This window comes from Chenopodium album, chromosome 1 (genome assembly GCF_948465745.1).
Source record: "Chenopodium album chromosome 1, dcCheAlbu1.1, whole genome shotgun sequence".
NCBI classification, from domain to species: Eukaryota; Viridiplantae; Streptophyta; class Magnoliopsida; order Caryophyllales; family Amaranthaceae; genus Chenopodium; species Chenopodium album.
The window spans coordinates 7232699-7258138 of NC_137834.1; the positions used below are offsets into that span (position 1 = coordinate 7232699).

Sequence of the window (25440 nt, forward strand, 5' to 3'; positions counted from 1 at the left end):
GGGTCTTTGATGATGATGGTAGACTTCTTACTGACGTCATTGGAATTTTATTACAGCAATTTGTTGGCATTGGAATGGTGTTATGGTTTTCCTTTTAGTGGCGTGTGTAAGAATACATCTGTTAAAACACCTGCTTATGATTTTGATTTTTGACCTTGAAAGGAGTTGGCATCTTAATTTGAAGGCAAGCTGAGTATTGAATTTATGTGTATCATTGTCCTGGCTGTTTATACTGTGGTTGGTTCTGTTAGATGCAGGGTTTAATCTGTCTGATACAGATTTTGCAGCTTGAAAGTCCTTGATTAAGGGGTTGCTGTTATGTAATATCTAGCATTTCCAGTATTTTACAAGGGTTGATTTCTTGTAGTTCAGACTGAGTCGTGTGTTGCTTCTTTGTCTTCCTTTCCTGCTCGGCAACAAATGTGTGAGGCAACTTTGGGAGTTCAATAAATGAGTTGGCGGATGGTTGTGTTCTACATGTCTACCTCTACAATTTTGTGATTATGAACATACAGCTCTGTTTTCATCGAACCTGTTCGTTCTGTTTTAAAGTTCATATTATAATGCCATGGATCTTTAGTAGCTGTTTATCTCTAGGTGCATGTGAATGATATGCTGCCTGCATCAGGGTTTTATATTTTGTTCTGTGGCTTACCTGCTTGAGGATAATAAAGTTCTGCTCTGCTTTGACGCTTTGACTTTGACATTGGATGTACTTGTTAAGAGGCCTGATGGTGATTGTAGTGGGGTCCAACTGTCCCAACTGTTTTAGTTTTAGGCACCCAATATCTTGTGGTGAGGTCAGTTGTTTTTTTTAGTTTTGGGCTAGATGGTGAATTGGTGATTGATGTGCGATGATTATGAGTTCATAATTCTTATCTTCTGGTTTGAAGGCCTGTCCTGTAGTGGTGGTAGTACACATGTGACATGTTTAGTTTTTTCTCTCTTGAACTACATTTTCCTCTACTTTAGGTTCATTCTTATTGTATCCATCTCTAGGTGGGAGTTGCAGGTATGAGTTAGTTTTCGCATCAACATTTTTCGCTGTATGAGCTGGTTATCTGGTATCTTCATTTTTGTTTCGATGCAGCCAATTCACTTGTATATTGTAGATCTCTGTGTTTCTATCTATTTAAAAGATTATCTTGTGCTTGATTTTTTGGCAGGAAGTACTCTCTTGATTTGGATAGTGTTCTCTTGAATATTGCTAGCTGTGTCACTGTATGGGCCATTCTGTTTCAGGTTCTGTTGATTTTGTATTTGTGCTCTGTTCCTGTGATGCACCTCCTCACATTACATTGTATAACTGTGTTTAATATTAATTTTTGGAGGTTATGGAGTTCTCTTCCTGAATGTTTCCAAGCAGTTATGATCTAATTTTACCTTTTGTTGTTTCTTCTGCTCAAATCTCTTCTGGTGCAACTACCTAGTGTACTGTACTGTACTTTATTCAGCATGCATAATGCTTCAGCCTTCAGGTTCATGCTTCATCTTATGATTTAATAGGTTCAGGTTCTTCTGCTTTTTTTTTTTTTTTTTTTTTGGGGGGGGGGGGGGGGGGGGGGTACTTGGCTTAATGCTTGTAGCTTTGATGATCTGTGGTACTGACATTGGTTTGGCATTGCCTTGGGATTTTATGAAACCGAAGGTTTGAGTTCTTCTGAACTTTTGTCATGAATGTATCCTTTGTTCCTGACAGTGTGAACTAGTTTGTGGCGCACCATTAGGTGTCAACATAGCCCTTTGTCATTTAAAAATTTAGTGAGTTTCTAATCCTTTACTTGGATTTGTTTCTCGCCAGCTTCTTTTGGTGTTACAGGGGCTGGAGTTTTCAATGGCATGCTTCATTCTGTAGTTGTATGCTTGTAGATTATGGCTTCTTGTACTCGGGTTAATGGGTTTTGCCTAATGTTGTGCACTTGTGCTGATGACTTCTAATGAGCTTGCACATTTCGGGTTTATGTTGCTCTAGTTTTGATTATTTGGTGTAACACACTAACACTGACTTCTGGAAATTCACATTCGATGATGATTTTTGTATGTTCAATTAATCTTACGGCCTTGGTGATTTCAGGGTCATGTTCTACTGGATTTGGGTTTAAATTTGTTGGGAAGTTTTAGGTGAAGGTGGATCCTCAGGTTGTTGCAATCATGCATTTCGGAAGATGTGTTGGATATATATTAAGAATTTTGTACATGAAAGGTTTATTTCTCTATTATTTTCAGTTGGGGGAAGGTAAAATGACTTTGGGTATCGGTTTGTGTTATGTTGATATGAATCTGTGATATGAAGATTTTCGCAGCTCGAAGGAGGAAAAGCACAGAGTTCTGCTTCTGGTTTTATGTTGGACTTTTATCTGCCATCCCCATATTTTCTTCATTGTGCATGCTATTGTTATAGTTACTTTTGTCACTTGTCTTAGTTACTTCTGCAGCGGTGTGTTTGTAGGCATGAAGTGCTGGCTTTTGATTGTCTTTTGGGAGTTGATTTATGATTGAACAAGGGATGTCTGCTGAAAAGGGAGGAGTTTCTGGTAAAATTTCTCTGAAGATCTAAATTTGTATGGGTGGCTTGTTTAATAGTACAGACTTCCCTTTGATATGAAGTATGTATGCCTAAGGTATTGCACTATATGAAAATGGTGGATCTTGCAGTGGTCTGTTTTTGGATTTGAGTTAATGGGATCTGTATGCAATATTACTTTTTCATTGGTCTTCTTTGAAGTCTGGGTTTGAGTTGACACTTGAAAGACAGTTGCTTTTCTCGTTACTACATCGACTTTGCTAGGTGGATATGCATTTGCTAATGCCTGTTTGATGATGCTTCATGGATGTTGATTGTGGTTTAAGTGCTGCTGATTCGGTTTTTTTGCATTTTCTTAAATTAAGCATGTCTTCCAGATTTTGTGTTGATCTTGTGGGTTGTCAAAAACTTGGTGGATTTAGTTCATTTAAGAATATGTTTGTTCCCCATCTGTTGTAGTTTTTTTTTTTTTTTTTTCTCTCTCTCTTAGCTGAGCTAGTTATTTCTTGGGGATGAAGCTATTATTTAGTATTGTATAGTTTTCTATGAGTATATTTTTTGTAAAAATATTAAATAGTGAGTTTGTACTGTTTTGTGATATTGATAGTAATATGTTTGCTGGATGATTTCTGTTTACGTTACTTTTTTTCTCCTTCTGGGTATCTTCATGTCTCTATATTTTGGATTTAGGTGAAAAAAAAAAAAAAAAAAAAAAAAAAAACATTTTTAACTCCGCCAGTGAGAAGGTCACTGCCAGTCCCAAGCCTGGATAAAGGAGGAGGGTTATAGTAGGCTTGTTTGCTGTATAAATTTTTTCTTTTCTCAATGATGTTGTGTTATCTTTACATGGCAGTGGTATTGATGCCAACTTTCCTTCTCATTCTTTGTTTGATTTTGCAATGCTAAAAGTGAAAATTATTTATGTATTGTTGTTGACTGTATGTTGATTATTATTATTATTATTATTATTATTATTATTTAGGCTCTGTATGGAAGCAGAAATGTAACTGCTAGGATTGGTATGATCACAATTGTTAGAATTATTGGTATGATATTAGCTAGTGAATTTGATGAAACATTATTGGTCAACTGAGTAGAGCCATAATAGCCTTGGAGGCTTCAATTATTATTTTTTGCCTTACAAAATTAAGTTCATGCAGTAGGAAATGGGTGTTGCAGCTAGCTATTGCTCTTATAAGGTAGGTTACCTCTCACTAGTTACTCCAAATATTAAGATTCTTTACATGCTTTGGTTTACCCAGGGGTAGGCCTTGTGGAGTTGTAGCTATTATGATATGGGTGTAAATGAACAATGAATACTGCTGCATGTTGAGGCTTCTCTGTTGTGTGTGTCCTTCGATCTATCTTCCACTGTGAATGCAACTATTTGTTCATTGTTATGTACACCCTTGTGATGAAAATGTCAGATTGAACCTAGTGTCGAGGCCTTTCTATGCTTGTGGAACTGTTCTGTACCCCCCCCCCCCCCCCCCCCCGGTCTCCCTTTTTTCTTTCCTATGCTATGTTTGTATGGTTCAGCTCTTATGTGCGTGTAGAAAGATTTTGTATCCAACATGGTGTTGCCAGGTTTGGGGACTGCTTCAGCATTTTCTGATGTCAAAATAGGTATTTTCATTGGGTAAGTGAAGCAAATTGATGAGCATAACCATTGGTGGTTAGTGTATGATTTGTGCTTGTGATTTTTTGGAGTCCAAAATGTATATTACAATTGTGTAAGCTTTTTGTTGTAATTGCACTTAGTTTGCTAATAGTTGCTATTTCATTTGAACTATTAAGATTCACTACTCTAGGCCTCAAGGCAATATCGACTATATGGGGTTGTTTTGGATTTAAACTAATAATAGATATTACTAAGTACATTTTTTTTTTTTTTTTTTTTTTGTTTTTTTTAAAGAGAGAATGTAGGGCTTCAGAAATTATGGGGTTCTGACTCTTGAAAATATGTATTCTGTAGCAGAGACTCCTAACAATTATCCTTGTAATTCTATCCCTTTTACCTTTTTTTTTTTTGAAAAAATTATCAGTACACACTCTTTTTACTCGTAAATACGCATATCATTCAAATCTAGCCTTTCTATTTATTTATTTTTTTTATATTTTTAATTAACCAATAATCTCCCTTTTTACTCGTAACTAAACTACCCATATTACTTGAGGGACTTATGTGGAGAATCGGGAATGTTGCAAATGTGAAAGTATGTGGCAGTTGGCTGCTGCCAGGAGGATGTTTCCCGACCCCAAAGGCTGGTACAAATTGTAAATTGTGACCCGAATCTCACTGTGGCGAGGTGCAGCGATCATGGAAGGGGTACCTGGGATTTACATTAACTTTAGGATCTGTTACTGCCATCTGACTACAACAAAATTTTGCAAATCCCTTTATCTCCATCCATGCCTCCAGATGAGTTTTTTTGGTGGCCTCTGGCCTGCAATGGACGGATTATATAGTGTTAGATCAGGGTATTGGCTTGGTACTCTGGGTCGTTCACGCATTGATAACTCAGAAAATGCTGCTTTGTGGAAGCTGATTTGGAGGCTAAATGCTCCGCCCAAACTTGCTCATTTCGTTTGGCAGGCATGCAAAGGTCTCATGGCAGTGAAAGAAATTCGTGGGCTTGAGGTGGAGTCTATTAATCATGTGTTGTTCTTTTGTGACAATGCTAGGATGGTTTGGAGCTACTATGATTTGACTGACCTCATTGAGGGAGTCCTCCAGGTTCCTTTGCTTCCAAACTGCTGAGGCTGCTGCAGTAAGGTATGTCTTTCTTTGGCTCTTCAAATAGGTTACACCAAGGTTTGGCTTGAAGGAGACGCAATTAATGTGATTAAAGCTAGCTACTGAGGAAGCACATGAAGGCCGGGCTCTAATCTATCTACTCTATAATGATATTAGACGCTATGCTATCTTGTTTGATGTTTATTTTTGTTCTTATGCTAAAAGGGGCGGGAATACTGTCGCTGCTAGATGGGATTTGAATGGTAGTGATGAACTTGTATGTTTGGACTCGATCCCTCATGGCATTATTGCTTTGACAGACCTTGATTTGCAATAATACTTTCTCGCCCTGTTTGCTTCAAATCAATTAACCTATACTAAAAGCAAATCTAAAATGACACTTGTCACGATGTTATTAGTAATTTTTCCGTCCATTTTGCTTTTCGTTTTCCCACAGATTTTTTAAGGAAAGTAAATTATAATAATCCAAAACATCTTTTTTCCCATTAAAATTGTTAACAATAATAATTCTCCATATAAACCCAACTAATATATTTTTTACATAAATGTAGTATTTAATATAAGGTTTTTTTTTCAAAAATAATATAAGGTTTTTTTTTTTTTTTTTTTTGTAAAAAAAATGAATGATAATATTATTAAACAATACTACTCTATCGCCTCTATACATGTTCAAAAAAAAAAAAAAAAGACACACCAATATTACTCTATATTATCTTAGTTATCGTTAATACTATCAATTTTTTATTTATTTATTCATTTTTTTTCTAATTTTGTTACTTTTGCAATAATATTCAATTCAATAAAAAAAAAAAAAAAACATTTTGTTAACACACACATATACACTTTATGTTTTACTCTTAAAGTGGTATCAATAATAAAGCACTAAGCACATGCGCGGATACTATCCTTAGTTCTTTACTTTTTAAAATAAAACCTCATAGACCCCTTTAAAAAAAAAAAATTCAACTCTAAGTGTTACTATTCTCAACATTGGTAAACCTAGGTATGATTTTAAAGTTATATTTATTTTTGAATTAGTATTATGAGTATAATTTTTTATAAAATTCAATATAATAACTCTTTATAAGATTTAATAATAACCGTGTATTGCACGGGAGTTAAACTAGTAAAAAAATATAAAAGGCAAATTTGTCGGAAAAAACCTTTTAAAGCACCATTTTGTGAAAAAAAAAAAAAAAAAACCTTTTAAAAGCTTTTTGGTAAAAAAAAAGTTTTTTTTTCTCTTTTTTTTTTTTTTTTTTTTTGCGAGAGGAAACCTATTTACTAAATTAATCTCTAATTTTCTCCTATTTCTTCTAATTAAGCTCTAATCTACTAACTTACTAAATAATTATATTTAATTTATAAATAAAACAAACCACCATCCCCAACCATCTCCTCCCTTAGTAGCAACCCCATCCCCCCGCCGGACCCGCCACCAAAATCTCCCACCTCCGGCGACCTACCTCCAACCCTCTTTTTCACTTTTATCCCCGCCTGCGACCACCTCCTTTTTATTTTGAAAAAAAAAAAAAAAATCAAAAAAATTAATTTGGGGGTTTTTAATTTTTTTGCTTCTTGCTTACAATTGATACTTATTTTGGCTTTGATTATGTATATATGTGATGCTAGGGTGATTTAGAAGCAAATTGCATTTGATTTGGACTTGATTTGAGCATGTTTGAGTAAACTAAAGCCAAAAATTTAAAGGGAGGGAGGGTTGGCCAGCGGTGGAGGTAGGTCGCCAGAGATAGGGGGGATCTGGGCAGCGGGTTCAGTGGGGGTGGGGGTTGCTGCCAAGGGAGAGGGAAGGGGAAGGGTGGTTGGTTGGTGGTTGGGGTGGTGGTTTAATTTATTTATATATATAAATTAAATCTAATTATTCAATATTTGGTGGATTAGAGGTTAGTTAGAAGAAATGAGAGGAATTTAGAGATTAATTAAGTAAATTAAAAGGTAATTAAGTAAATAGGTTTCCTCTTGCAAAAATAATGGACGTGATGGTTTTTTTAAACCAAAAAGCTTTTAAAAGATTTTTTTCGCAAAATGGTGCTTTTAAAAGGTTTTTTTCGGACAAATTTGCCAAAAAAATTAATCAATAGCCATCCTTTAATAACTTTCACTTCTACTTTTTTTTTTCTCTCTTTCCTAAACATACATGCTACATACATCTCGCGTTGGGGTTAATAAGCTGATGAGTGATGACCAATGAGACTCATAGGCCCTATTTGGTAATTAGCTGGTAGCTTATTGTATTAGCTGGTTATAATAGCCGGTTTGACTAGCTGGTTATGATTAGCTAATTGTATAAAATTTTTTGGTAAATAGCTGTTAATTGTTAGCTGTTTTAGTGTATTTAAGAAACAAAAAGCTAATTGTACAATAAGCTAATTTTAAAAAGCTCTTATAATGAGCTTTTTCTAAAAGAGTTTTTTGAGCTCAAAAAGTTCTTTTAATAAGCTATATACCAAACACCCAAATTAGCTTTTTAAATTGGTCAAACATCTAATTGGACAAAATAAGCTAAAAGCTCTTTAAAAAGCTTTTTACCAAACACACCGGGCACTAACATCCACCTGACAATTACTTACTTTGCTGTCACTACTAATGATCTTATTTCATCATTTGAACCTTTTGAAAACCACCTAAATTATCCACAATCTTGTCATTGGGATTTGGCGCTACAAATGCCCATCCCATTAGCAGATTATCTCTCAAAACTCTATTACAAGAATACCACATAAAATCACACACACTTATCCTGTCACACATCCACACAAACTCGAAATCACCTACCCCATATAATTGCTTTTGTATTTGTATTTTAAGATCGTTAGCTTCCTAAATCCTATACATTTGCTGCTTCATTAGACTGTTTGAGCGTAATTGAATCATTTGTATGGTCATATTGTGAAAGATAGGCCCATCCTTTTGAGCATTTGGATAGGCAGAGCAGAACAGGTTTTATTATTATTATTATTATTATTATTATTATCATTAAATATTATTATTAAATATTAATTATTATTATAATAATGATTGTTATTTTTTTAGGATATAATAATGATTATTACTAAATATTATTTTATTATTATTATTAAAAATTAATAATTAGTATTATCTATAAATATTAATTTTTATTATGAAAAATCAATTAATAATAATAATGATTATAATAATAATATTATTATTAAATGTTCATTATTATTATTAATATTATAATAATCAAATGTTAATTATTGTTATTATTAATTTATTATTATTATTATTATTATTATTCAAATTAATTATTGTTATAATTATTAAATATTATTTATTATTATTATTAAATATTAAATATTTATTATTTATTATTATAATAATTTGATATTAAATATTATTTTTAAGCAGAGTAGGGCAGAGCAAAGCAGATTGAAGCAGAGGAGAGCAGCTCTAAAGAACGGGGCATTAGTGTCTCCTTCCACTCTTCTGCCTTTCTTCAATTTATACTTTTTAGCCTGTATTAGACCATCTCCATTGGTGAGAATCAACTTTGAGTCTTGAAATACAAAATGAGTTGTTTTTACCCTCAAATTCACTTCTGAATTTAGCAATTCATGTAAAGTCTAATTTTCCAGTGGTGAGACTATTTAATGTAATACTAATGATTTATGGCCCACCAAATCTATATTATTCCCTCAGTCCCCAAAAGAACGACTCTTTTGGGTTGATTTCACAAATATTAAAGTTAAATAAAAAGAAATAAAAATATATTGGAAAGATAAATTTACTCTATGGTTTTTTTTGGGAGGGTTTTTCTTTGCCTCCATTGCTAGATTTTTTTTGTTTTTTTTTAAGGTTCTGCACTTGTTTCTTTTTTTTCTCTTTCTCTTTTATTTCTCTTCTGATCTCAATTGTAAATTTTGGTAGAGGCTTCTACCGGTGTTTTTTTTTTTTACCGGTGATATGCCCTAAAAAACTTTTTAATTGCTTTTAGTAAATGGATCCCATCTTTATGATGGTGTTTATTCAATTAGTCTTATTTTTTTTGTTTGTTCGTGTGCCGAATATTAAAATTTAGGGTTTTATTGTCTTCGAAAGTATCTAGAAGGCCATATTAGTTTTTTTTCACCCACACATCACTCTTCCGTGAATCTGAAGCCAAATTAATGCTAACTCATGTATTGCTTCGGATGAAGTTTTTTTTTCCCAGGAATTGTTTGTTAGTGTCGTTTGGCTCTTTTATTAATGAAATCCTTTTTCTTCTAGTTTTTTTTAAAAGAAAAAAGAAAGCAAAGAAGTGCTTCGGGTGTTTTGTTAAATTTTAATTTTTTTGGAATTTTAATAATTATTAAATGTTGAATTGTACTTCCTCCGTCTCTTATTTACATACTTATTTCTAACATTTATTACTCACAAAATGAAGAGAAATAGACATGTAAATAAGGGACTGTAAACACAAATTTTAAATCTGCAAAATATGGATTCAAAATAAATGCAACAAAGTGTTAATTTTATTAATATGATAATATTGGGTACAATCTCTAATTTAATCCTCTGATTCGATCTCCACTTTGACTTTGACGTAATTCAAAGATTGACTTGATTCTCGAACGAGGGCCGTCGAGGCTTGATCTCGATCGAAGATTTGATGTAGACCTTTGACTTGTTGTTGACGTAGACCTTTGACTTAAATTCTTGATTGAGGGCCGACGAGGCTTGATCTCGATCAATGACTATTTGATGTAGAGATTTTGATGATTTGAAGTCCTTCTTTCCTTCGTGTTGAGGGCCGTCGAGGCTTAATCTCTTCCACGAGTGATCTTCTAGAGTAGAACGGCACGTCGAATGCTTGTTGTTCTTCTTCTAGGCTTTGAGATGTTTTCTCTAAAATGGTTTAGAGTATTTGATGAGGGGTTTTCTCTGGAGAGATTTAGAGTATTTATGAGAAGTTTTATTTGAAGAGGTTTTGAGTATATGAGAGACTTTCTCTATATTTTGATTCTCCTTGTTTCCTCTAGGTTTTTCTCTCTGTTTTTCTCTCTTTTTTTCTCTCTGTTTTTCTCTCTGAATTTTCCCTTCTCAAATGATGTGAAGAGTGCTCTATTTATAGAGTGAGTAACTCTTAGGGTTAGGGTTTGTTGTACAATGAAGTTGGGCTTTTGACTTGGTAATCTTGACTCATTTATGTAGCTTAACCCATTTAAGTAGGCTTTTACTATTAAATGAACAATTTAATCAAAATAATTAAAATGGGCTAATTTATATTATTTCACCCAAAATAATTAATTTTAATTAATAGTCAAACCATTAAATTAACAAATTGATTTTGACCCATATAATATCCAATGTGGCACTTTTATAAATTTTTCGTGCCTACAGGGACAAAGGGAGTACTTGTTATATAATGAAATAGTTAAATACAGGATTTGGTGAAGATATTCAGGTGTCTCCAAATGCTCTGATTTTTGGAAATTGAATGGCAGATTTGTGGGTTGTGCTTATGTAAAATAATGTTTAATCTATTTGGCTTATTTTGAGAATTTTAGACCATAATATTAGGTATTCTTTCGTACGTATATCAATTTGACATCAATATTTGTCACAAATTTATGCAATGATGGAAATTTTTTGGGTTCTTCTAAGGTGCGTGGAACATTGTACTAAACAATTTCACAATCTAGAGTTTGGCGTTAATATAATATCGGTTTCATAACATACATATATCGTTTATTTATTTGTGAATTACATGGAACCATAAAAAGAGAGTGATGGAATGAGTTAGTAAAAAAAATTGGCTAAGTGAGACACTACTTCTAGAAAGAGGTATTTGGGGTGGGGTGGGGTGGGGTGGGGTGGGGTGGGGTTGGGGAGGGGGGGAGTTGGAGATGATAGAAGTAAAAAGTTGAGAAGACAAATAGTTGCAAATTTTCTAGAATTAGAAAATGAAGGCCTAAAGAAAATTCAGCGTAAGAGTAAGGAGGGAGGGAGTGAGAGATTCAGAATTATGAAGATGGGTAGCAGGATAGAAGGGAGGAAGATATCAAGACCAAGAAAAAGTGAGTGTTTGGGGGAAATAAAGGAAGCAAGGGGATTTCTTTGTCTATATGCACCTTTTATAAATGTTATTTGACAAAGAAAAATCACATGGCTACAATACACACTGACTCTTAAACATGGGCAACGGGCCGTGCCGTGTCGCCGCGGGCCGTGCCGTGGTGGGGGTCGTGCCGTGCCGGCTCTGCGGCGGGCCGTGCCGTGCCGTGCCTGAAATTGGCACACCCCAGCCCACGGCACGACACGACCCACGTGCCTTGCGGGTCGTGCCGTGCCGGGCCGCGGGCCAAATCGTGCCACCCTTTTTAATTTTTTTTTTTTAATAAATGAAAAAAAAAAAAGAATTAAACGATATATATATATTTTTTAGTACAACTTAATATATGTGATTAATTTATGTTTATGTTAATGTTAATATAATTAGTTTACATTTTTTGAACAACTTTATTTTAATTTAGGTTATATAAATTATTTATCTAATTAATAATTATGTTTAAGTTTATATAAACAAATAAAAACAATTTTATTAATTTAGCAAAAAACAACAATGCATATAATAAAAAAAAAATACGAGTGCGATAATCCGAAAACACAAAAAATTGAAGAATAACTTATTTTATTATATGACGGTAGCTGGTACGATAATTTAATAATACAAAATAATTAAATTATTTTATTATATGGCGGGCTCGTGTCGTGCCGTGCCGTGCCCGGCCGTGCCTTGTGCCGTGCCGGCGGGTCGTGCCAGCGTGCCGGCCATCGTGCTACGTGTCGTGCCCGTGCCGATTTCCAAAAAAGTGTTCACGGCACGGCCCACGGCCCACAGGTGGGCCGCCGGGCCGTGCTGGAGTCGTGCCGGCACGGCCCGTGCCCATGTTTACTAGTGACTCTTGATAACTTCCAATAAACACATCAATAATCACTCTCATATGTTTAGCTTCATTTTTTTTTTTTTTTTTTTTTTTTAATGTTGTTATACTTATTAACCCTTTTATAACCAATCTCAATTAGAATTATGATTGTCATTAATTGCTCAAGTTAAGAAATGCTATGTTTGTATTACATATAGTGATTACAAAGAAAGACAATCACAATATAATTAAATTCCTCAAAAATTAATTTGGCCAAATTGAGGGGGTACGTGTGCTCCCATAACTAAGCTAGTCTATATAAATATACGAAGTAGGAGAAAAGGTACATAAGAAAGTGCAACAATCCAACCTTTGTCATTAATTTAACATCTTCAAACCTTTATTTATCTAGCTTGAAAAAAAAAAATGTCACTAATAGTTTTGGAAGGCTTTTTTTTTTTTTTTTTTTTTTTTTTTGAAGTTGACATGTGAAAAGTAATGATGTTAGTAATAATTACTTTAGTTATAGTCATAGATTGGAAAAATAATTTTGAACACAAATAATATTGTGAATATGAATCAACCAAAAAACACATAAATGACTTCTCATCCAAAACACATAATAAGCTAACTGGTTTTCCCCACAAAATACCCCTGAGATATCACTTTATTCACCAGATATCAATGTTTTTCACGAAAATGCCACTAAATATCCTTAATAGCTAACATCAGTTAACTGAGTTAGTTATTATAGTTTTTTTTTATACATAAAAAAACTTGGAATAAGGAGAGGTGATTTTTTTTAATAATAGTGAATAGGAAGTTATTAGTCACTCTGTTATTTATTATAGTTGTTATAGTTTTTTTTTTTTTTTTAAATGGAATAGGGAGAGGTGATTTCATTCAATACTCTCTCTCCCTTTAAAAAAATAAAAAAATAAAAAAAAATAAAAATAAAAAAATAAAAAAATAAAAATAAAAAAAACTTCTTTAAGTCTCACTATTAGAGATGATCTTATTAAGCTTATTGTATGATTATGCTTAATCACAAAGCCCTACCTCAACTTTGCCTTTGCTCAAATTCCTTTAATGATTTCATAAAAAAAAAATTAAAAAAAAAAAAAAAAAAAATCCTTTAATGATTATTACTATAAAGTATCAATTATACTTGGTGGTTCATTGATGAAGATATCAAGTAGGTGTATTGAATAAACACCATCATAAAAATGAGATCCATTTATTAAAAGCAATTAAAAGTTTTTTAGGGCTTACCATCGGTAAAAAAACACCGGTGGAAGCCTCTACAAAAATTTACATTTGAGATCAAAAGAGAGATGAAAGAGAAAAAGAAAAAAAAAAAAAAAGAAAAGAGTGAAGAAAAACCTTTTAAAAAAAACAAAAAAAAATCAAGCAATGGAGGCAAAGAAAAATCATCCCAAAGAAAAACCCTAGAGGGAAAAAAATAAAATTTTATATGGGAATGCTAATTTTAAATAAGAAAAGTTCAATTAGAATACGGTAGTAATCTTTAGTTCCTAAATCTTTTACTTATTGCATCTCATGTGTATTCTGTGTTTGATAGGATTTTTCACTAATATCAATATCCATTAGGTGTGATGGATTATTTTGTTGCGTTGCTAATGGAGGACAATGGAATAACATTAGTGCAGCTGTTTAAGACTCCAGAATAGATCAAGGTCTCGAAAGCCAAAGCTTGTTCAAGATCCCCCCTGCAATGTTTGCAATCCCCATGCAGCAGGCTCCTATTGTCTTCCTGTGCCTATCGTACATTGCTGGCTAATCATGTGAAGGAGGCTTTAAAAAAAAAAAAAAAAAAAAAAATTGATCTTGAGTATGATATTATGAAGAATACAATCTTGGAATGTGAATATGTTGGACATCAAAGAATGGAATTTTGAATTTGATGTTACCAATATGGTTTTTGTAGATTTATAAGAGGAGGGTCAACTGCTTTAGGTCCTTAGAGCATTCCCAACAATGAGCAAAAATTGGTTTCCTCATTCTCTCTCTACCCACTTTCTCTCTCTTTTAACCCATGAGCATTTTTGTAATCATATTTTTATCCCACCAATGATAAAAAAAAAATTCTTCCCCATTCTCTCTCTAGTACATCTTCTCTCTTATTTTTACTAATATCCTATTATATTTCTCTCTACTATATTATTTTTAATTTTTTTTTACTTGCATTGTGGACCCCACATGATTACTATTCATCTTTAAAAATGCTCATCCTATGAGCAATTTTCATTTTGCTCATGAGCATTTTTCAATATGCTCATTGATGGGGAACATCTTCTACCATTTTTGCTCACCATTTTTGCTCATGAGCAAAAAAATGCTCATTGATGGGGATGCTCTTAGTTAGCCTCTCTCTCTCTCTCTCTCTCTCTCTTTAGTTCCTTGTAGATTTTTTTTTTTTTTTTTTGGGAGGGTTTTTCTTTGCCTCCATTGCTAGAATTCTTCTCTTTTCTTTTTTCTCTATCATCTCTCTTCTGATCTCAATTTAAAATTTTTGTAGTAGCTTCTACCAGTGTTTTTTTTTACTGGTGGTAAGCCCTAAAACCTTTTAATTTCTTTTATTAAATAGATCCAGTCTTTATGATGGTGTTTATTATAGTTTTTAATAACTATCATAACTATAATGAAATCACCTCTCCCTATTCCATTTTTTTTAGTGACTCGTCTTACAAATTTGTATCCATGCACGCACGAAAACAAACAAACAAACAATACTAAACATCCCACCATTAGAGAACAGACTAAACCCTGTATGGAGGGACTGACTTTAATCATCATATTGTTGGTGATCTTTATTGGCTTAAAACAATAATTAAATAAGAATTTGACTATGTCACCGATTAGTCATTATAGTTAATTATGCCACGTGATAGGGTATAATTAGTTCTTTTTTAAAATTTTGTATTTTTTAAAAACATATTTATTTAATCGTTAAAAAAACTTTATAAAATGATAATTTTTTTTATAAAAAAAAAAAAAAAAAAACACCCCAATCCAACCACCCTCCCCACCCCTTGCTTCCGAAGTCCAAACCCCTTGCCCCAACGACGATGCTTTGTAATCGTGGCACTCGTAACGCCTTGCGTCCATAATTTGCTTTTACCTATTACGAATATGGTTTTTTCCACTAGGTGACTAGGGTTTGAGCAACGTCGCAAGGTTAATTTCTCATAAACTCCACCATATATGATTGTTGTATACATTATCATTTGTGCAGAGTGAATGTGTACTCAAAGTATTTACTTATATGACTAAGAGAAAGGGAATGGGCTCAAGAAAAGATGACAAGCTGAATGAAATTGATGTTTGTAATTGATATTTGTAGCTTCTTTTTTTTAAAAAAAAAAAACTAATTTGTAATTATATACATTTATTTTCATGTATATAAAATACTATTCGTTCCTGAAAGTTCGACCCACTTACTATTTATGTGGTTAAAATAAAATAACTTTGACAACATTTTATGATTTATACAATCAAAATAAATTGATAAGTTTGATCTTATTAGATTCCCCTTATGATAAATTTTTTAAATATCAACTTTTTAAAAATTTTCCTTACTGTATATATAGCCGAAGTTATTAGTGGTCAAAGATGTTCATTGGAGACTGTTCAAATACAAAGTGACTCGAACTTTCAGGAACAGAGGGAATAGTTGATAATTGGCTTAGATGGTTAAATAACCGTTTTTTAAAAGAAAATTCATATTTATTTCCTCAATTAACTTCAGCTGCTTATTTATGAGCGAAAAAGTAAAATTGTGTGATGGTTAATGAGTGGGTATATTGGGCAATTTAGCAATGACTGAAACATAGCATAACTCTTCCGTCTACTGACTGTTAACCTTGGTTAACGTAACGAACCCGACTTCAATAACGTGAAAGGCAAGTTTCACCATCCTCCATCACTTCTACAAATTTTTCACGAAATGGGAGGTGTTACCCACTTTGGTGTCGTGTATGCAAGCTAGGAAATTACCTAATTTCTAAGATGTTTGAAGGATCCGACGAATTGCTATTTCAGTATTTCGATTGTCTAGAGCATGGTATGAGATCCAAAACTTTTGAACAACCATATGTTAAGAGAATACTTTTCCACTTCATATCGGCGACCGTTTTTTGGGTATAATAACCTTTCAAACAATTTGAATTACAGTGAAACAGACACACCTGAATAATTACTCAACTGCAAGATTCATCTTCTCCATAGCTTGGATTCACTCATTTTCTCTCTTTTAACGTCATAATGGTTTCCGGCAAAGAGAAACTAGTAGCCTAGGGATGGAAATTTAATCCGAGTTCGATTCGAATCCGAACCGATCCGAAGGAAAAAAATCCGATTCGAATCCGTTTAAAATTAATCCGAATCCGATAAAATAGATTCGAATCCGAATAGGAGGTGGATCGGACTTGGACCCTACGCAAAGTCCGACAGAGTCCGATCCGAGTCCGAATCCGAGAGTATAAGCATATGCTCTATAACTTGGGACAATTATTTGCTTGTTTTGTAGCAAAATTTTGTTATGTAGCTTAGTTTATAATTTAAATATGTTATGTTTATACTTTAATTTGTATGACAATACAAACAATTATAGGTATATCACATTACAAAAAAATAAAAATATTTGGACCATTTCGGAGGTCCGTATAAACGGACCGGATTCGAATTCGGATCCAAGTCCAGGGTCCATTTACTTAACGGATCGGATTCGGATTTAGCCACATTTGACCCGAATCCGACCCACTGCCATTCCTATAGTAGCCATGGTTAATTAAGCAATATTTTCTAAAGTTGAAATTAGACGTTATGTACCTTTTTCCTTACTTTACATTATTTTATTAGGCTGACACATTAGAACTTCGTTTTTATTACATAATTTTCATCCAATTTCCTAGTTTCGTTTATCTTGGAAATAAATGGGGACTACATACCTCTGTTATATACATATACATATACATATATATACATATATATACATATACATATACATATATATACATATACATATATATACATATACATATATATATATATATAAGAGGTTAGATGTTGGAACCTCCTTTTCCTCACATTTTTTTTGGATCAGTATAGATATTCATTCCCACAACCACAACTAAGGGTCGATTGTTCTCTTCAGATTATATATTGTTCAATTCAGTTTAGTTCTTAATTTCCTTCTCTCATAAAATATTCAGTTCAGTTCAGTTCATTTCAGCTCCAATGAGTTCAGTTCAGTTCAGTCAATCAGAACAGACCCTAAAGATCAAAAAACCACCATAACCAACTTCTTCCACGTCGCTGCCCCACCCTGTAGTGCAACCATGACGCCTCTCATTCTTACTCTCTGTGAAAAAGTTTAGGAGTCGTTCGATTGGGGGTTTTCAAGAAACATAAAGGTAATCAACTACCTTAAATTCCTTTGATATTGGTGGTCATCATTCATAAGGTGGTCAGTGGTGGTGGCGGCGACTTTGGTGTTGGTGGCTTGGGAAATGTGATTTCAAATACTTTTTTAATCCACTTTCCCTTTCCTGAATATCCCGTACCAAACGACTCCTTGTCCTCAAACCCAAACCCAAAACTTCTAGAATTGACCTTCGTCTCCCTCTCTACTTCTCAAATCTCATTTCATTCTTCATTCATAAACCCCAATTTTCAATTTTTACCAATCCCAAACTTTACAATTCGCAATTCACAATTCACACTCTTAACACTCTCACTCTCTCTCCTCCCCAAATCAATCAAACCCCTTTTTTTCATCTTCTTCTTCTTCAATGGATCTCCTTCGAAGCTACTCCAATGGCGCCGAAGAAGACGACGATGACGAACTACCCCAACTCCAACCCCACCAAACCAACCCAGAAACCCAACAAATTGACGAAGATGAAGAAGAAACCTCAATTATCTCTCTCCCATCAAAATCCGCAGCCCCAAAAGTAGACGACACCGCACTCTCTCTCCTCTCCACCTCCTCCGCCGTCTCCTCCGCCGCAAAACCCTTAGACCCAACTCAACATTTAGTCTCCTACAACCCCACTTACGACCAATTGTGGGCCCCCATCTACGGCCCTGCTCATCCCTACGCTAAAGATGGACTTGCTCAAGGTTTGCGCAATCACAAATTAGGGTTCGTCGAAAACGCCTCCATTGATTCCTTCGTGTTTGATGAACAGTACAACACTTTTCATAAGTATGGTTATGCTGCTGATCCTTCTGCTTCCGCTGTTAATAATTATGTGGGTGATTTCGACGCTTTGGAGAAGAATCGGGCGATTTCTGTGTATAACATTCCTCAGAGTGAGCAGAAACGACGGCGTTTAGAGAAGAAGAGAGAGAATGAGGAGGAAGATGAGGTTGTTGATAAGGCAGAGGTTGAGAACCCGGCTTCGGATTCGTGGTTGGTGAAGAACAAGATAAGCCCGTGGTCCGGGAAGAAGGAGGGGTTGCCGACGGAGTTGACAGAAGAGCAGAAGAAGTATGCTGAGGAGTATGCTAAGAAGAAGGCTGAAGAAAGAGGGGAGAAAGTTGAGAAAGGTGAAGTTGTTGTTGAGAAGACTACCTTCCATGGTAAAGAGGAGAAAGATTATCAGGGTAGGCCATGGATTTCGCCTCCGAAAGATGTTAAGGCGACGAATGATCATTGTTATATCCCGAAACGATGTGTGCATACTTGGAGTGGGCATACTAAGGGTGTTTCTGCTATTAGATTTTTCCCAAAGTATGGGCATTTGATTCTGTCAGCTGGGATGGATACTAAGGTTAAGATTTGGGATGTTTTCGGTTCGGGGAAGTGTATGAGGACTTATATGGGGCACTCGAAGGCGGTTCGGGATATCTGTTTTACCAATGATGGGACGAAGTTTTTGAGCGCTGGATATGATAAGAATATCAAGCTATGGGATACTGAGACTGGTCAGGTAATCTCTACTTTCTCTACTGGGAAAGTTCCTTATGTTGTTAAGCTTAATCCTGATGATGATAAACAGAATGTGCTTTTAGCTGGTATGAGTGATAAGAAAATTGTGCAATGGGATATGAATACTGGTGAAATTACACAAGAGTATGATCAGCATTTAGGGGCGGTTAATACGATCACGTTTGTTGATAATAATAGGAGGTTTGTCACCTCTAGTGATGATAAGTCTCTTAGAGTGTGGGAGTATGGAATTCCTGTTGTGATTAAGTATATTAGTGAGCCTCATATGCATTCAATGCCAGCTATTTCTGTGCACCCTAATACCAATTGGCTGGCTGCTCAGAGTTTGGATAATCAGATTTTGATATATAGCACTAGGGAGAGGTTCCAGCTTAATAAGAAGAAGAGGTTTGCAGGGCATATTGTTGCCGGGTATGCTTGTCAGGTTAATTTCTCGCCTGATGGTAGGTTTGTCATGTCGGGAGATGGTGAGGGTAAGATGTGGTTTTGGGATTGGAAGACTTGTAAGGTTTTCAGAACATTGAAATGTCACGAGGGAGTTTGTATCGGATGTGAGTGGCATCCCTTGGAGCAAAGCAAAGTGGCAACTTGTGGCTGGGATGGACTGATCAAATATTGGTGAGTTATACAATCCTTAATCTTGCAAATTATATTCATTGAGTTGATACCTGATCTCCATTTAGTTGTTGCTTTCATTCAGTTGGTATAAGTGATTTGCTCTACTTGGTTCTACTTAGCTGATTGTTCATGGCACCTTAAATTCTAACATAAAATCGGGTTATGTGTTGAAGCATTTAAACAGATAATCATAATTGTATCATTGAAATTGATGATTCCTGTGTAAAGAATAATCTGAATGTTGTTTGCAGCTTGTTGTGTTTTTGCTGAGTGTTTGTCTTGCTCCTACAAACTTTATCACTCCCACATAGGCACCCAGAACTGATTTTTTGCTTATGAAACATTGTGAGTTAATGGTTTACTGAAAGGGTTGGTCAGTTCTTGTTAGAGCCATCTATATAATTTGTCGCTTATTGTGCCTATTGCATGATTTGCATCATCTGCACCTATTTGTAGGGATTATTTAGAAAGTATGTTTATTGCTTCCTTGTGAAGACTATTCCAATTTTTCATTGGTATGTTAAGTTTCAGCATTAGAATCTTATATCTTGTTTGCTGAATTTGTTAAAGGGTTAATATGATATAGGGTTTAAGTGGAGAAAAGTGCTTATTAACAGATATATCTCTAAATAAACTACTTTGTCAGTAATTTCTTATTCTTCTTCTTCTGCTTGAATGTCTTAATCCCATAAGTGGGGTCGGTTACATGAACCAACGTGAGGACTTCCAGGAGGTCACCCATCCTAGTAATATTCACAATCATTGAATAATTTCTTATTATTAAAGAATAATTATAATCCTGTAGTTTTATTTATATTTTTACAACAGACTTAAGTCAGGTATCAGAGCTTAATATTAGTAGCTGATACAGTTACAAGTCTGGTAAATTGTTGGCGGTCCCATCGTTACAGATGTGTACAGCCTTCCTGTGCTCACATCTGCTCCATCTGGGACCTATATTTTTACTTATTCTTCTTTGCTGTTATGGTAAAATAAAAATTGAACATTGTATCATTGGACACCTTATCCCCCTTTTCATTTCTCTGGTTGATCATAACCCCTAAGTGTGAACACTGTGAACACCTTATTCCCCTTTTCATTGCTCTGGATGAGCAATTAGTTTCATTTTAACCGCTAAATGTGAACACCTTATCCCCCTTTTCATTGTTTGGATGAGCAATTAGTTTTATTTTAACCCCTAACTGTGACTAATTTGTGGGATTTAAGATGATGCAACTCTTTTGTTGTTCCTTAACCCACCTTGAAGTTCTTAAGGATACAATAATATAGAAACTACAAATCAGGATCCTCTACTCTAAGATGCTCTAAGAATAATATATTTTGATAAAATTTTGTGTATGGATGCCTTAATGGTATCTTCTGTACAAGTGGTTTAGATCTTTTTCCTTGTATATTTCATTGCACTGTCAGTGGTAAGGACGATTTGTAGTGCTTAGCATTTGATACTTAACAGTCATTGTGTTTTATACTTTTATCATGGTGCCTTTTGTCTGGAAATCCTTGGTAATGATAGTCTGTGAAGAATCAGAAATTATGTTAAGAACAAATCCATAGGGAATGGTATAGTCCTGTATTCTCTTAGTCTTTGTGTAGATTCGTCTTTGGGTGGTGTGGGGTAGGGGGTTTACTTTTCAGTTGTGGTTTCCAAGCTGACAGTGGGAGGGTGGTGGTTGGGGGGGGGGGGGGGAGTAGGAAGACATACGAGCTCAAAAGTATTTCATACCTTCAATGAGGTTTGCTGAAGCAGCTGTGCAATGGGTGACTGAATCTATGAAACCATCTTCTAAGGCTTACCTATGGATTTGGAGAAAAAAAATATATGGAGATACAAATATCCCGTAACAATGAATGATTTTGAAGTCCGAGGGTGTAGTGTAGACTGTAGAGGACTAATGGTATATATGAAACATTGAGGAATCAAAATGTTGGATATTTCTTGGAGATAACCTTTTGAAGGGGCAATTCTGTACCCATTACAACATATTCAGAACATTTGGGATTTTTCGTTTCAGAGCCTAGGCTTCTTGAGCTCATATCTTTGTATTATAGCTTTCACTGAATGCTTTGTTAGTTACTTTAAATCATCTAATTAAGAATTGGTAAGACTGTAATTATCTGCGGTAACCCAAACCACCTGAAAAGCTAACTGATGCCATAAGATATATGACCTTAACAGATATATCTTTATATCTGACCTGCTGCTATCTTAACATACATTTTACTATTAATTTGGAAAATATGGTTGTGGTTATTGTCTTTATCATTCAAGTTTGAAGCTCTTAACACCTGGTATGTTTTTTAAATCTATATCCTGTGTGATAAGGATACTTTGAAATGTGGAAATTTTGGTAGTAATGGTTTTTTGTCATGTGAAGGTTTAGTTTAAGTGATGAAAATGAGAGTTACTCATGGTAATGACCTAGTCGGAATTTTTTTTATGATTCTATTATTTGAAGCTTCAAAGCTATATGTTTGAATCATAGCTCATGGGAATAGTGCGGTGATGCATGCGTTAGCCATTACCTAGATGTATAAATCCGTGTAAAGTTTGGAAAAGAGGAGGGGGGGGGGGGGTTTGGAGCTGTAGGGAAATGTGTTGTTTATCCTAATGTTAGCCATTATCTCGATGCTAAGTCCCTATGAATTTGGAGGAGTATTATCAAAGCTGAAGGGAAAGGTGTCCTGCACAGTGCACACTATTATTTGAAGGGAAAGGTGCTATCTTGATATGTAGGCCTACGAATTTGAAGGGGAGGCCGGGAGGGGGATGTGTATTTTAATTTGAGGTGATTCCTTGTGCTACTAAGAGGATGTGAATTCATCTAATGGCTTTCATATCTGATTTTGGGGGAGCAAGGTGATTCCTTGTGCTGCTTACTTATGATGTCAGGAAATGGAGATGACCTTTTGAAGTTTAAAGGTATTTTTGTAAAGGCATGTATGTAACATGGAGAAGTTATAATACGGATTATTAAACTGTATTTTGAGGAGATTTTTCTTGAGGCTAATTTCTTGAAGGGACAGATATTTGGCCTGTAACAACCTGATGCTGAAATCCGTAGGCTTCAAATTTATGTACATGTTGACTCCATTATAATTATAGGAAGAAGACATTATTAACATTTGACACCTTATGCATGGATTTCTATATTTGGCCTGTAGCAATCGATTTTATTTGGACCATCTAAATGTGGCTAGTTGTTGTGAAATGATACGACTCTTCTAAAGCATTCTAAAGCATTCTAAATTTCTAATGAGAGATTTCAAAGCTACAATTTCCATGGGATGGGATTAAGGGTATACGAAATATTCCTGTAGCCAACCCACTTATGGGATTAAGGCTTTGATTGATTGAATGAATCTCCATGGGCTGTGTGTGTGTATGTTTTGTGTTGTGTTGTGTATTGGGGGAGGGAAAAATGGCAACAACAAGCATTAGCCCCTCCAGGGAAGAGTAGGGATTTTTTTGTTCAATATGTACCTTGTATTTGCAGAAGCCGTTATGCTGTTATTGCTTGGGCTTGTTGACTTTGCCGACTGGCTGTGTTTATGAAGTTTGACTATTACTGTTGGAATTAGCTAAATTTATGATGGCATCTTCAATCAATGCTAATTCATCTTCTTTTTAGTGGGTGAATGAATGAGACCGTCTGTAATGGCTTACATTAATGGATTTGGAGAGCAAGGTGATTCCTTGTTTGAGATACGGATCTGTGATAGGGAATGGAGATTACCTCTAGAAGGTCAAAGGTGTATCATCGAGGTAGATGTGAAGCATGGAGGAATGTAAATGATGTCCATGGATATAGAAATTTTACGTAGTGTGCTGTGGGGCAATTTCAGGGTTGATGTCTTGAAGGGGAAGTTCTTGACCCGCTGCAGCCTATATTTCGTATAAAACATGCAGGATTGAAATAAAATAACTCTTGCTATGTTGATGCTGAACTTCATAGGCTTTAAAGGAATGTAATATCTGCCAGTATTATGACTTTTTAGAGAGCATTATCGTAGGCCCAAAACTCATTATAGAGGCCCAAAACTCATACCCTAGAACTAACATAGAGCAGAGCATTTATTAACAAACTCAAGATAAGGAAAGTTGTGCAGGACCTAAAAGTTGACTATAACTATACTAATGCCTTGAAAAGAAAATTAAACCTTGCCGAGACTATGCCCAAAAAATCCTTTGGTTTCTTACTCTCCTAGTGGCTAGTGTTCAGCCAAATATTAACAAACTCATCTACCATGCTTCAGCAAGCCACTTATTTTTCATCCTTTTTATCCAAGCTACCTGAGCGTCTTTAATGGAACAATTGCACCCAGCTGACCCCAAACAAGGCCAAAAATAAGTGTCCAAGGGGGAAAACCCAAGGACAGAAAGAGTAGCTTGCAATGCTAACTTTACTACTCTTAAGATCCAAATAGACAAGCGCTTCTTTTTCTATAAAGCTATGAGGTGGCCATATCTCTTTATTTTCCTATTTAGTTGCTGAAGTGTATTGATATTCTCTGAGTCGTATTTAGTTGCTGAAGTCTGTATTGTGTGTGTGTGTGTGTGTGTGTGTGTTCCATGAGTAGTTAACTTGGAACTATAACTACTAAGCTACATAACTTTATTTTCTGATTCCTCATCATTTATTTGTTTTCCCCTTTTTTTATATTATAACTATATAAGTCTTTATTTAAAGTACATTTACTATCTACTCATATATTTTGTCAGTGAAATAAGGTTTCTGTACACATATAATCTTTCGTGGAAGTTTATGTAGCTTCGCCTTAAAAACAATAGGTTAAATTAACAACAGTAGGATACAAGTGGATAGGATAACTGAACTGGGAGGCATCTGCGTGTGACATGGGTTTGTAGGGATCAGACCTAGGTCCATTGCTTGATTAGTTTGTAAAATAATATTTCTGGTTCACTTTCTTATAATTCAGCTACTGTGTGGATATCAAGTCCCATAACAAGCCATTAATACATTTTAACTTGAAATATTTTGAATAGTTAATCAATTTGTTAGGCCTAAACTAATATGTTGGCATCTTATGTTTCAGGGACTAGAGACTTTCAGGCTGGTACTGCAAATTTCACTTTGTTGGCTTTCTAGCCACAGCCCTCAGGTCTGCACAGCAAACGGTTTATTTGTCCAAGTTTGAAAATTGCTGCATCAGTGCAACTAAGCCTACAAAAGAATCCGGCACCAAGAGAACAACGTATTATCTTGGTTTCACCGTTTATGCAATGTAGACTAACCTGAGTATGAAGCACAGTTAATGTTGTATACCTCAAGGTTTTGACCCTTTTTGTTTCATTTTAATCTGCAATAGGAAACACCCAGTTCATGTACAATTGTTTCAAAAGAATTTTACAATAGTTGCTAGAGAAGTAGAAGCTGCTGTTGCTTGAATTATCTTTTCTTTAACTGCCGCTCCAACTTTTGCTGTTGTTGGTATTGTTGCTTCCCTATTTCTTTTTACATATTTACTGTCGAAAAGAAAATAACGGGGTAATGGAAGCTCTTTGAAAGTCTAGTCTTGCTAATTATACGCAAGTTAATGTTGAAGCACAACACACGAGTATCATCATCAAAACGGGCTTAATAATGGATTACTTGCGCATCTCTCACAACATTTTAGTGATGCTACACCATCTGTC

The 25440-nt window shown here is 34.8% G+C and overlaps 1 protein-coding gene across 1 annotated transcript; it reads left to right on the plus strand.

Annotated features, from left to right (window-relative positions):
• Positions 1–17825: 17825 nt before the first annotated feature.
• Positions 17826–25247, plus strand: LOC145641652 (uncharacterized). Its single transcript, XM_081692525.1, has 2 exons — positions 17826–19763; positions 24840–25247. The coding sequence occupies exons 1-2, from the start codon at positions 17983–17985 to the stop codon at positions 24844–24846; spliced, it is 1788 nt and encodes a 595-aa protein (XP_081548651.1). The 5' UTR covers positions 17826–17982; the 3' UTR covers positions 24847–25247.
• Positions 25248–25440: the final 193 nt, after the last annotated feature.